Below are 14,075 nucleotides of genomic sequence, written 5' to 3'. Positions count from 1 at the left end.
TTTAAATTAGCCTTTATTAAATTTTCTTATGTATTTAGTAACATCCTTCAGGGTAATTTCGTGTTTGAATATAAATGATAGCCCTTTCTTAGTCCTTATGTGGGGTTGTTATTTTAGAAACATGTAATAATAACTTTGGAAGACCTAATGATTTCTTAGGGCTTTGTGTGCAATGAAAAACACTCATTCTAATTACTTGTAGGGAGGAACTGGTGGTGGTGAATTAGATTATTAAGTACAAAAGTTTGGCATGTCATTAATTTTATAAACGGTTTAAAGCCAAATTAGCAATGTACATAGTGATTCTTTGAATGATTCTTTGAGAAGTCGTAATTGTGGTTTAATTGAGTTCCGTCATAAATTCCAAGAATGAAGGACAATTTCTTTTAAAGAACAAAGTATGGAGTTGGAAGATGAGCAGTATTTGTTGTCCCATTGTATAATGTTCTTTAAATTTAGTTCATGGGTTTGTTTAGCTTTATTGTTTTTCTTTTTAGATTTCCTTGTTTAAAAAATATTCTTAAGTGTTCTTCTCATTACAGAGTATAGTAATATTCTAAATCCCTGTAATAGTAATATTTATATTTTATTTTAGGGAAGCTATGCGAAATTATTTAAAAGAGCGAGGGGATCAAACAGTACTTATTCTTCATGCGAAAGTTGCACAGAAGTCATATGGGAATGAAAAAAGGTAAGATTAATGTTTTTCTCGTAGACAGTTAATTGTAACTATTATGTGAATTTGCAAGTGATGTATTAATATGCAAATAAGAGAATGGTTTCTATTACTGGGTTATTTGCAAGTACAAAATGAAAAATAGGAGATTTGTTTCTATTGAAGAGAGAAGCGAAATAAATTGTGGCATATTTAGTAAAGATCATCTGCCTAAATCCTTGATTTCACAAAATGAAATAATCCATCACTTTTCTTTTGGGCCGTGTGATGTTCAAAAAGTAGCTTTCCTTTTGGTGGAAAATGTAGTGTTATGAACAAATGCAACCCCAAAAGCGCCATTTTAAAAAGGAAAAGACTGAACAAAGCCCTGATTTGAACTATGGAGTGATTGTAAGGAAAAGAGCTCCCAGCTCTCTCCACCTTGACCCTGTGCCTGTTCCGATTAAGAAAAAACAGCAGAACTGAGTTGGTACTCTCGTACCCCGTGAGTGTGGACACCACAGAAATGACCTACAAATCAGGTTAAATTAAATTATATTTATTTGATTTATATAAAATTAAATTATAACAAAGTGATCTTTATATTTGTCACAGTATCTTATAAATTTCAGCATATTTGGGGCATAATTGTGGACTTTTGTTGTTTGTTTTTTCACTTGGTTCCTGGAATTTTTTTGTTAATAGGGTAGTTTCTCTAGTCTTTGTCTTTCAGACAGCATTTTTGTGTTAAAGCGTTTTGTGGACAAAGGCTCCTTGTGGAGGAAGATGAAAGATTTTTTTGGAATGGCTAGAAAGGCACCAAACTGAAGTGGGAGCAGGAATGAAGACTCAGGTTTGGGTGTTGGGTTGAAAGGAATGAGTGGAATCTTACTTAGAGTTTGTGAGATAAAGGGAACTTTAGCATATACATAAGAGAAGGGAAATGTAAGTATATAATTAATTTACATGCTAAAAGAAAATTAAGTCTCTTAAAGTCCTCTAAATCAGAGCTGAAAAGAAGGTGAAACTCTTTAATTGATAGTTTTATCCTCAAAGGATGAACAGGTAAAAACAATATCTAGAACTCATAAAACCAAGTGTTCCTTTTTTTTTTGGTAAGGAAGATTCGCCCTGAGTCAACATCTATTGCCAGTCTTCCTCATTTTTTGTGTGTAAGGAAGATTAGCCGTGAACTAGCATCTGTGCCAGTCTTCCTCTGTTTTATATATAGGATGCCTCCACAGCATGACTGATGAGTAGAATAGGTCTGTGCCTGGGCTCCAAACCTGCAAACCTGGGCCACCAAAGTGGAGTTGTGGAACTTTAACCACTGGGCTACAGGGCCAGCTCTCAAGTGTTCTTTTTATCGTTATTCAAATTTACTAGATTTCTGATTATTTTATCTTACTTTACTAGTGAAACTTAATCATCAACTATTTATAAACATGGGAAGAAGTTGGTATGGGCAATTTGGGACATAGAAACCATATCAAGATGGTGGCTGATGTGGGGTCGGTGAGCCGAGGAGTCGAAAGAAAGATTTCTTAGACTCTTAAGATCTGGCAGTAGTGCTCTTTTATTTAGAAAATAGTGTAGCATGGGGACAGGACCCATGGGCAGTCAGAGCTTCTGCTGCTGCCTCTGCTGCCCCCGCTGGCATGGGGACAGGACCCACGGGCAGGCAGAGCTGGTGCGTGGGGACAAGACCCACGGGCAGTCAGAGCTCCTGCTGCTGCCCCGAGTTGAGGGTTAGGGCTAAATTTAAGGCATAGGTATATGATTCATCTCTTTACAAGACAAAGGAAAGAACATGAAAAAAAGTTAAAATGGTATCAGTGCAGGTGGGGTCTGGTCATTGGGTGATCCCATGACTTTTAGACAAGAATCAAATCGGATCAAGTAAAGGTTAGAAAGGTTAGACGCCACCACCCTAAACCAGTTACATGAGATTGCCAGACAGCAACCAACTTAAGTTCTTGCCTTCCCCATTAAGAGCTTCTAGGGACAATGTCATCTCTCCTCCTCTTCCTGGTACAGAGAGGGAGGCACCCTCTACAGATAGAGATTTACCTTACAAATGTAAATGTGTCCCAACAAGGGCAAGTTCCATTCCCCAGAGCCTCCTTCCCTGTCCCAGTTTATCGAAAGCAATCAGCCCAAAACAATCCTGATGCCAAAGAGACATATCCTGGGGTGGCCAATTTCGGGTCCCTACAAGGTCAGCCTCCCTTCCTTCACGCAAATGTCTCTCAGAAGGGCAAGCAAAATTCCAGTCCTCGGAGCCTGCTTCTCATCCGCAGTTTTAAAAGTAACCAGCCTAAAATCCTCATCAGTGGCCTCTTTTTTCATGAAGTTGGTACTGGAAATTCAGTGGTTTTTTTTTTTTCCCCAATAATGAAATTGAGTGTGTGTACATAGCAGATCATCTGTATTTTCTAAGCAAAACAGAACAAGTCAATACCCTCGTTACTTGAGATGAGTCTAGAAAGGCCAGCCTTGCACCTCATAGTAAGTCTGAGGAAGAAACAGTTTCTCTTTACTCAGCTCCAGTCACAATGTGGACGTTGTTCTAGAAATTTCTTACAAATGTTTTTAAAGTTTAATCCTCAGAATAGTCTTGTAAAGCGGACATGTTATTATCTGCGTTCTGAGTGATGAAGCTAAAGATCAGAGAGTTTAAATATGCCCACATTCACTTTAGTTAGGAATAGATGGAGCCAGGATTGGAACTCCTGGGTCTATAATTCCAAATTTCTTATTCTCTTCATTGCCCTAATTTTCAAACCCTTCCACTTTGTGTTTGAGTGTTGGTTATCTACAGTTGGTCTTGAGGTTGGAGAAGATAAAGATGCCTAAGAACACAAACTTTGTAACCTTAGCTTTGTTTAGGATTATCCCCTTTACCATTACCTAGTGAGACTGGGCTGAATCTAATGGAAATATGGATAGACATGTGTTTATTGTATAGCTGCCAACTTGGGCAGTGTTGCTTTTATTTCTCTGGATTTTTGAAAATGCATTTTAGTACAATTGGATTCATTCATTAGCTCATTTATTCTTTATTTCTGATGACCTGTTATGTTCTAGGTACTATGCAAAAGGCTCTTTACTGGGAGTTTTAAAAATCACTATGTCATTTAATACTATGGTGGAAAGCTGAGGGCCAGTGGTGACAACAGAGGGGAGGGGCTACTCAAAAAATTATGTCTAAGTCCAGATAAGGTTCCTGTTTGTTAGTTACTGTTAAAAACATGAGTACAAAGCTATAGTGGCTTATCAAGTTAAAATAGGCTATATATATCTTTTATTGTGGTTCCCTTTCTTTTCAATTTCTTTCTGTTACTTGGGCCTGGCCTGGCTAATCTAAAACCCCAGTCCAAAGAAGGCTTGAAGAATCCTAGACTCCAAAGAATGAAGAAAAATGATGAAAAGCTCGGAGTAACCACTTTCCTTTATTTTAACTTATTTGTATTATTAAAATTTGCAGAGTAGACATGCATTGTTTTTACAATATTACTTTTTTTAAAAAAAATGTGAGTAATAAGGGACTGCTAATGGAGTCCAGCCTGCTGGATAACTGGCGAGGCTTCTTCCTGGAAGAGCTCTTGCCCCTTACTCATTGGTGGAGGGCGCAGTGGGAAGAGGAGGTCTGCTTTCTTTCTTGTTGGTCTAGATACAGGCATTTCTGAAAAGCTGCTGAGGCATAAGGCGTGAGGTAACCCGGGGACATAGACCACAGTACTCTTGGCATATAAAATAACTTCCAGTGAATGATGCTAGAAATACTTAGTCAGGAAATTTTATCCGAAAATTTTAAGTTGTTCTTGATGTTAACTTTTGTGCCTAATAATGAATATTTATTTGCATGACACATCCAGTATCCCATTTATGGCAATGGTTAGTTTTACTTTTTCATTAAAGAGGGTCTTTCCCGGTTGAGAAATAAACTTTTATAAAGATTATTTTGTCTAGAGGAAAATTTCCGTTAAAGTTAGGAAATGCCATTTGACGTGTTAACATTCCTTCAGCTTTGTGTCCAGGGAAGCAGTGAAGCTGTAGTGAAGGTGCTAGTGATGCTGTTGAGACATCAGTAAGACCGTTTAGACAATTAGACTATGATTCCAAAGTCATACTGAGAATCTGTGTTAATTGAGGTCACTGTGGTGTGCAAAAAGTTCCTATTTTGGTGCTTTTGAATTGAATAATCATCAAAGAGTAATGATGCTGCAAAGATGGTCAGATCATGTAAATGATGTGTTTGGATTTTCTCTAACCTAACTTACTTTATATACTGGGCTGAATAAAAAGGCTTCTTTGAATCTCTAAGGTATTTTCCAGACCTCATCTCAGGATTGGAGGAAAAAGTTGTTGAATCATTCTCTGAAAATAAAGACTAATTGTTTGAACTAGGAAATGAATAAAATCATAAATGTGTGCATATTGCCACCAAGTGGCAGATAAAAGCATTGTTTGTCATAGTTGCTTAGATACAGCTACAGAGAAAGATCAGATATGAAAACATTGTTTCATATCCTTTTCTAGCAGCTGTTAAACTCTGAAAGCTGGCCACTTGTTGCTCACACTTTTCACTGAGTGGTGCATATTGACCAAGCGTCCGAATTCAAAAAATCATCAATTTCACACACCATTATGAAGGTGTATTTTAATTTTTCTTTTGTTAATTAGGTGTCCTTTTTTCTAATCCCCACTCCCTTTAATTTCCTTCCTTTTGTCTGTATTCTTACTTTTTTTATATATATTTATCTTCTATGTGATTATTACTACTGTAGTCTATAGAAATGAAAATTTGATTCATTAGCTCTTTTTTAGGGGGTGGCAGTATTGGAACACTTAACATATGACATCATCATCACATGATGTAAATAATCTCAGTGTTTAGATTATATTGGATTTGCTGTTTTCTTGCATCACATATTTCTTGAATAGTTGTAGAGTTGATATAAAAAACAAGGCTAGCTGAGAGGCAGTTGAAGAGTCTTCATTTTTCTTGCATTGATTACATGATCGGAAAGCACTTTCAATATAGAACCTTGGTGAGTGTCTTGAGTAATAAAGAATTTCCTGTCAACCTGTCTGATTTATCACAGTACTCTTGAGCAAACCAGCACAACTCAGTGTTTTATAGTTTTAGCCCTCTTTATATTTTTCAGATGTGAAATGACAGTACTTTTTATGATAACTTGTTGAGATTTGACCACTACATTTGGTACACTATACTAAACCACAGCTCTTCAAATTTTATAGCTGGTAACCAATTTACTAAGGAGTCTTAATATTACTGTTCAGTAAAATACTTATAGGAGACAAGTTTCCAAAATTGATGCCTTCTCAACTTCCTGGTAGTGTGCCAGCTAGGTATTTGAGTCTGTGCCATGGTAAGCATTGGGTGGCTCCCAGCATTAGAGGCCAGTAAGATCCCTGATGTAGACTTGAATTGAGCCAACTCTAGAACTAGCTCAGCTAATCCAGGCATCTCTCCAAACTTGGAGTGACTTGGAACTGAGCCCACTACCTCGGCTGTGACCTCTGTTCAGGACCACAGTGAGAGTACGCAGGCTTGAAAGCTGCTCTGATTCCTTTCTGTTGGTTTAGATAAACATGAGAAGGCCCCAGAGGCTTCCCTCCTCACTTAGCTTGACTTGACCCCTACAACCTCCTTGGTCTGCTTCCCCATTACCTCTGCCTTCATCTCCTATTGTTCTCTCCTCCTCCTCTCTGCTCCAACCAGACTGGTCTGTCTGTTGTTTCCCCGCTGTCTGATGTAGTCCTTGCTATTTTAGAGCCCTTGGACTTGCTCTTCCCTCTGCTGAAATGCCCCATACCTGTGGCTTTAGGTTGTGACTCAAGGTCGCCTTCTTAAAGAAGCTTTCCCTGACCACCTGGGTCTTCTACATTTTATATACCTCTTTCCTCCTTTATTTTTTTCCCTTAGTACTTAGGACTGGCTAACAGATTATGAGTATATATGTTATTTTACTCATTTATCTTTTTTAAAGATTTCATTTATTTTTTTTTTTTTATTTTTCCTCCTTCTCTCCAAAGCCCCCCCCCACTACATAGTTTTATATTTTAGTTGTGGGTCCTTCTAGTTGTGGCATGTGGGCGCTGCCTCAGCATGGCTTGATGAGCAGTGCCATGTCCGCGCCCAGGATATGAACCCATGAAACCCTGGGCTGCCAAAGTAGAACACACAAACTTAACCACTTGGAGATGGGGCCAGCCCCCATTTATCTTTTTATAATTGTTTGGCTCCCCTATTAGAGTGTGAGTTCCATCAGAACAAGAGTTTTTGTCTTCTTTTTTTTGTAAACTACAACTGTATTCCCAGAGCCTTGTACAGACTAGGGATGTAATAAATATTTTGGTGAATTAATGAATATTAAATAAACCCAGCTGACTTCTTGTAAATTATATATAAGTTGTCCCTAAAGTAGTCTTTGGTTAGAATTGAGCAAAAAGTAGGTGCCAGCTCATATTTCGATTCACTTCAGTCAGTATTGTAGCAGACATTGAGAGGGGAAGCAAACAAGAAGTAGATATTACTACCATTAGAAGGCACGAGAGCCAAATCCAGCCTGATGATGTCTGTGTGCGCATATGCACATATGTGTGTCTACAATTTTTTTTTAAGTCTGCACATTGTTGGCCTATGGAGTGTTAAATAGCATAAATTACTTGCCCAATTTAAAAATTAGGAATTTCATATAAAATTTGGTTTCAGGCATCTATTGAACAATTGGAGGATGTGACCAACACTAGGCTCACATGCCCACAGTTCAGCAATGTGAGTAAGTGGGTGTGTAGTCACATGCTTGCCATTCCCTATTGTTTCCTTATCATCAGAGTTACACACCAGTGGCTTGTTATCGCTGTAGTTAAACTCTTGTTTTTCTTACAGTGGGTTTAATAGAATTAAGAAAAATTTTCCTATACTCATAACTATACAAAAAGTGGGAATTCCATGAGGGCTATGTGTTCCAAGAAAGGAGGGAACCTACTTCTTTGAGTAATTAAATGATATTCCTACTTATTTATTGTACACCTGGTCCACCCATTTATATGACTTACCCGGCTACTATTTGAGTTTACTTGGCTACTATTTGGGTAGGTATTTGAGTTTTCAGGCTCCTTGATGAGGCATGGTGTAAATGTTTTAAAGTGTGTATAAGTCAGCTTGTGTAAATGAGCAAAAGCAAATTTCACCTTACATAAGGACTGGATTGATGATCTGAACTAAGTAAAATATGGGTTTTAAGCTAGGCTTTAAAATAGATACTTTTTAATTACTAAAGAGAAGATTATAAGAAAGTTATTCTAGGTGGGAAGAATTTGTGAGGGTGAGTTTTTTGGCAACTAGCAAAACAAACCTGATGGTAGTCTATGAGTTAAAGAATACAGTGTATTGTTCTTTCAGTCATCCACATGCACCAGGTGTTCAGGGTGTAAGATATATAAAACATAGTAATCCAAAGATCCATTTTGCTCTTAATTCTTCTACTTAGTTTTATTAATATTTTGAAAGTTTCTACTTTAGGCATTGGTCTAATTCAATTTTCCAGGTTAATTACCAAATAAAGTTAAATGTAATATCCATAACAATAATGTCATTAATTAATAATACATCATTTTGAGTAGACCTTAATCAGTGATTGCAGACTCAGTGGTGATGTATCATGTTTTGTAACATGTTAGAATACATTGGATTTGCTGGACTCCAGTAGTTCAGAACTCTGAGCTGTGTGAAAATTTAAAGTGAAGTTCCTGGCTCAAAAAAGTATCTAGTCTAACTGAATGCCTAACTCCCATATAGGTGAACCTCACCTGAACAAATGCAGTCTTTGTGGAAGTCTTGATTTCTGTGCTGTAGACGTGATTATTTGCATTACAAGAGTCTTCACCAAAATATTTGACTAGGAGCTAACTTAGTGCAGTTCAGTATGATTTTATATTCGTATGTTCAAGAAAAGGAAATACTTTCTTGAATCTCATTGCATTGTTTGTTTTTTGGTTGTGTGTTTTTGTTTTCACTTTCATTTCAGGTTTTTTTGCCCTCCTCCTTGTGTGTATCTTATGGGCAGTGGGTGGAAGAAAAAAAAAGAACAAATGGAACGTGATGGTTGTTCTGAACAAGAGTCTCAACCATGTGCATTTATTGGAATAGGAAATAGTGACCAAGAAATGCAGCAGCTGAACTTGGAAGGAAAGGTAAGTTAAGGCTATGTTGGTTCCCTGTAAAGGGCACCATGGTACCAGAATGTAGTTTCCTTATTTGTTTTTGTGGTAGTGGTTTTTTTCTTTTATGGCTCTTGGTAGCAATTTCTTGAATATATAAATCAGATCCAGAAGTAAACTTCTCAAATAGCTGTGTTCTAGTCGTGATTCACAGAGCTTTGCTGTTGACATCTGAAGGTGGCACACAGTAAGCTGCTTGTGTTGCTGTCAGTTGTAGCAGGCTGTGAATCAGATTGCCATTGGAACTAATAAACTTAGGAGGCTAATTGCTCATCTGTCTGACAGGTGTGATACTCAAATAACAATGAGAATACATAGTTCAGTAATGGTTTGCTCTCTTAATCTTAGTCTTATACTAGAAGCAAAGTGATGCAGATAAATTCTTAGAAGCATTTGCCTGGGGTATAAAGATCATGAATGTTTTACTTAGCTTCAGTGTGGAGCAGAACTATGCTAGAGACAAGAACAGCCACAATTAGCTTTACTCAAACTTTTAGGGACTTTCTTTGATTATTTTGCTATGGAATGAAATTTATCAATTAGTTTTACTAATTATGTTTCATGAATTTAAAAAGCAATCATTTCAGTCTGTACCTTCAGTATTCAAAAATATATTGTCTCAGTGTTTATTATTTTGTTGTCCCTTGATATTAAAATTTGAAAAATGGTTAGTTTTTTATCTCAATGACCACATGAATGTTTTTTAAAACAGTGCATAAAAAGCTATTTCCTCACTCAGTAAATCTTTGTTGAAGATGTTAGTGTTTGCTGTGTTGTAGTTGACACTGGGGTTGGAGTTTGGAGGGCAGTATTAAGGGTGGCGAGCTGGTGGATTTGTACTCTCAAATTTAATTTTAGTCATTTTACAGATAATGAGCATTAAGAATAAGACTTAATATCAACTTCCTTCAGATTTGAGTATTTTCATGTCATTTGTGTCTTTATAATTTTTATTAGTAAGACTTGTCAACTATTTTAAATTAGGTTTGGGATAAAACTTATTATAGTAAAAGTTGTTTCATCTTAAAAGAAAATTGAGCAGTAAAAAAATATTTCTAAATTATGATCCTTCAGCCAAAAAGTAAAGGATATGTTTACGTGGTGGGTTGATGAAATAGGCCTTAGCCATGTCTTGTCTATTGTCCTGTTATGTTGAAAGTCGCAGAGCTGTATGTCCTCAAGCTGTACATCTAGGCAGTTGGAACTATGAATGATTGAATAGATTAGATAGGTAGTAAGATCCAGGGATTCTAGCTCCCAGTGTATAGAACTGTGTTAACTGAACTTCTTTGATCACTTTAACCGGTTCCAGCTTCCAGCAATTTTAAGGGCTAATACCAAACAAACAGCATCCCTACCTGCCTTCCTTAGCATCACAGCTTAGATGTCTTTCCTCAACTTCTACCAGTATATCCTTTCCCCAAACCCTAAAAATTTACAGAAGAGGAAAAGAATACCTGAGGGTTTGAGCATTAACTAGTAGTTAAAACACCTACTGATAGAGTAGTACAATGTCTACATGCCAAAATTATATGATAATATTTCGTTTTAATGAAAAATGCTATTAGGGAATGCTTACTCTATATAAAGTAAGACGGTTAGAGCCAACAGAAGACATTCCAGGCAGAGAACAACATAATCGTGTGGTTGGAGCATAAAGGGATAAGAACAAGGTGTATTTGGGCCCCATTAGGCAAAGATGGCCTGAGCTGTGGGATGCTGACGTTCAGAAAGAGGCACTTTGCTCCTGTCTGTCTCACTTAACCTCCGTTCATTTAAGGTTAATACTGTTTTCCTTCAACAGTCTGTTCATTGAATGGTACAATTAGTCATTATTGAAGAAGGGATATTTATTTTGCATTATAAAGTATTTGTCCTTATTATTCATTACAACAAAGTTCTAGTTTATGTAGCCCTTATTTTTAGGGTCATGACATTTGACTGAATGTTGGTAATATTTTGGATCTTAGATTTCACTTAATGATGTTTTTAATTTGCTGTATATTCATCTCCTCAATTTTACATCTTACATAGTGGAGCTAGGTAAGCTATGCAATGTGAATTATATTCCTAATTATAGCACACTTACGTTTTTCTTATTTTTAAAAATTGCATCCCCTACTCCTCTCTTGATAGCATTGATTTATTTCTGTAATTCAAATTCTACAATTCAAATATGTCTACAAAACTTTTTGCAGCATTAGGTTTGATATTTCTTTTTCATTTCAGGGAAAATATTTTTATTGCCTGAAGATCTTGTCTTCAAAGAGTTGTTTTTAAGCTAAACTGCTCATTATTTGTAGAAAGATTTATTATATGGCATTTTCTGTTTTAGAATTTTGTTAGCGAATTCAGCCTTTTTGCATGATGAAGCAAACGTAACTTTAGTTTTTATTTGCTTATTTTCTTAAAGCCATACTACTTTTTCTGAGTCAGTGGCTTTTCCCCTTTTTCTTATGAAATTTGAGTAGTTTGTGGTCAGTGGCCTCAGAATTATTATTTAAAAAAATTATAATAAAATTATCTCAGGTATGATTTTTTTGTGGATTCCAACCACTCACTTTTGTAATTAGGGATATATTTCTTTTCCTTCTAAGGAGATATATGTGTGTTTGCTTTTTCCAAACAAAATGAAGCCCTTTGTGTGTAGATCTTATGATCCAACCTTCTCTGCTCTTTTTTCCTTGCCTGTTTGCCAGTCTATCTTATCACTTATGCTAGATTTCAGTATTTTCTCTTTTCTCATATAGATCATATCCCTTAGTGTTAACACTCAAATTAAGTGATCTTAACATTTTTAGGTTTTCCCAGTAGAATGTAATTGTTTTAATTTAGATACAGATTTCATTTTTGTTTTCTACAGCTGTCTGCTTTAGTATATTGATATTAAAGATTGATAGACTTTGTCTTATGTTGCAGAACAATCACATAAGTTAGGCTTTCTTTCATCTTCAGTGCTTTTTAAAGTATGGCAGACCCAGGGCTCCTGCCACAGCATCCCTGAGCTCTTGGAGATTCTTGGGTGAAGGGAGCTGTGTGAGTTCAAAGTGCCATTGTTTTTATTTTTTCTATTGCTGTTATTAGCTATATCTTGGTTTTGCCTTCTGCAGAACAAAGTCTCTCAAAGCTTTTACTACACTTTTGAATTTATAGAAACTTAAGTGTAAAATGTTCAAAATGGCACCTAAATTTTCTTATAGAACTTTGCTGTTGAGAAATGAAGTAAACTATGGTATTATTTTTGTTCCACTACTAAAATTGCCTATAAGTAAAATTTTAAAAATTAAAAACCTAGAACATGTTAGCTATCTCCTAAGCGTGGCATTTGCCCTACTTAAAGGAACACACAGCAGAGGTAGTCAAAGAAACTTGTTTAGCCTAATTTTAAAGTAGAGCATTGATTTTTTTTTTTTAATGTAATTCAGATATTTTAAATACTTAAGCTGTGTTTGAGCGTCATTTATCCAAATCTAGAAAAGGAGATCACAGGGATCAGGGAAGAGGAAAGATTTTAGAATTGTCGTATCTAATTGAACTGGGTGCATTTCCAACTGTCTTTGCTGTTTCACAAGGGCTGTAACTCTTTAGTGCTGTCGTTTTAGGTATTAGAATTGATTTTCTGGTAAACTGATGTAACCTTGCTGCATTTATTTTCTCTAGTACCTTTAAATTCAGTTCTTTTGGTGATACAATATGAATTATCCCATTGGGCAAAGTTAACCAAATAGTTTAAAAATATAAAGTATACTCGTATAATCCCTTTCTAGCATAAGATATTTTATAGTCATCAGTTGGTTGAACATTGTTTTCCTCGAACTTATAGGGGTTTAATCTAGTGTTCAGCTATGTAGAGAAAAACATTGTATGCACTATTTTGAGAAGGACCACTGCTAAAATCTTTTACGTAATTCAGTTGAATTCTGATAGACTTCTTTATATCTCTTCTTTGCCTACTTTTTTTTTTTTTTTTTTTTTTTGAGGAAGACTGGCCCTGAGCTAACATCTGTGCCAGTCTTCCTCCGCTTTGTATGTGGGACTCTGCCACAGCATGACTTGATGAGCGGTGCATAGGTCTGTGCCGGGGATACAAACCCACGAACCCTGGGCTGCCAAAGCAGAGTACGTGAACTTAACCACTACACCACTTTGCCAGCCCTGTGAAGTTCTATTTTTAAAAATTGTGCTGTAACATTGATAATTCTGTGAAATAGATGTAGAGCTATATAAATCAAAAAAGGTATTTTTTAAGGTGGTCTTTTGAGAGGGTAAAATAGATCACGTTAGTCTTTTATAGACTTGATAAGGGAGACTGTACTTTGTTTTCAGAGATCAATTTCAGTAATTTATACAATTGGTTTTATCAGCAATTCACTGAAATTATTGCATTTAAGTATGATCAAACCTTATACCCATGGCCGTTGTATTGTAGGTGCATAACCAGCAAGGTTTTGGTGCTATTAAAGCTTTTCTTTTCTTTCACAGAACTATTGCACAGCCAAAACATTGTATATATCTGATTCAGACAAGAGAAAGCACTTCATGTTGTCTGTAAAGATGTTCTATGGCAACAGTGATGACATCGGTGTGTTCCTCAGCAAGCGGATAAAAGTCATCTCCAAACCTTCCAAGAAGAAGCAGTCATTGAAAAATGCTGACTGTATGTATACTTGAGTTTTCTTTTTTCTCCCCAACTGCCAACATGATTAAATAAGACAAATTCAACTATTTTTTAATTTAAAAATTTCTTTTCAATATCCAATTCATTCTTTACCACTATTTTTGTGGCCCTCGCTTTATCTGAAAATGACAAATTCAATTATTATTGCTGCTTTATTTTCTCCTTTTTTTTTTAAATTGTAAGTGGACAATAGCTGGTCTAGGAAAGTGGTTCTTAGCCAGCATTCCTTCCTCACTGCTTCCCAGAGGCATTTGGAAAAAGGGAGTTTTTCCCTTTTGCTGTCACTGCGACTGGAGGGAGCAATGTTAGGATTGGGTGTCTTGGGCCAGTGATGCTAAATCTGTAATGCCCAAAATAGTTACCATTCCACAGAGAATTGATCCACCGAGAGTGTCAAAAGCATCCCTTTGAGAAAAACTGTTGTTACATCAAATGGCTTTGGAAGGGCATGCTGAGAGCCCAAACAAAACGTTTAACATGGTTGTCTGG

At 36.3% G+C, this 14,075-nt stretch overlaps 1 protein-coding gene across 8 annotated transcripts in view; it reads left to right on the top strand.

Moving 5' to 3' along the window:
• Nucleotides 1–14,075, top strand: part of RBPJ (recombination signal binding protein for immunoglobulin kappa J region) — a 219,143-nt gene that overhangs the window by 189,927 nt on the left and 15,141 nt on the right. For all 8 annotated transcript variants that reach the window (XM_070506106.1, XM_044767660.2, XM_044767662.2 and 5 more), the window contains 3 exons: nt 596–691; nt 8,716–8,881; nt 13,391–13,565. In XM_070506106.1, the coding sequence (XP_070362207.1) occupies nt 596–691; nt 8,716–8,881; nt 13,391–13,565 (437 nt within the window). The remainder of the gene's footprint in view (nt 1–595; nt 692–8,715; nt 8,882–13,390; nt 13,566–14,075) is intronic.

This window comes from Equus asinus, chromosome 3 (assembly GCF_041296235.1).
Source record: "Equus asinus isolate D_3611 breed Donkey chromosome 3, EquAss-T2T_v2, whole genome shotgun sequence".
Classification (NCBI taxonomy): Eukaryota; Metazoa; Chordata; class Mammalia; order Perissodactyla; family Equidae; genus Equus; species Equus asinus.
The sequence above is the reverse complement of the archived record's forward strand: the minus strand, read 5'-3'. Positions and strand labels throughout refer to the sequence as shown.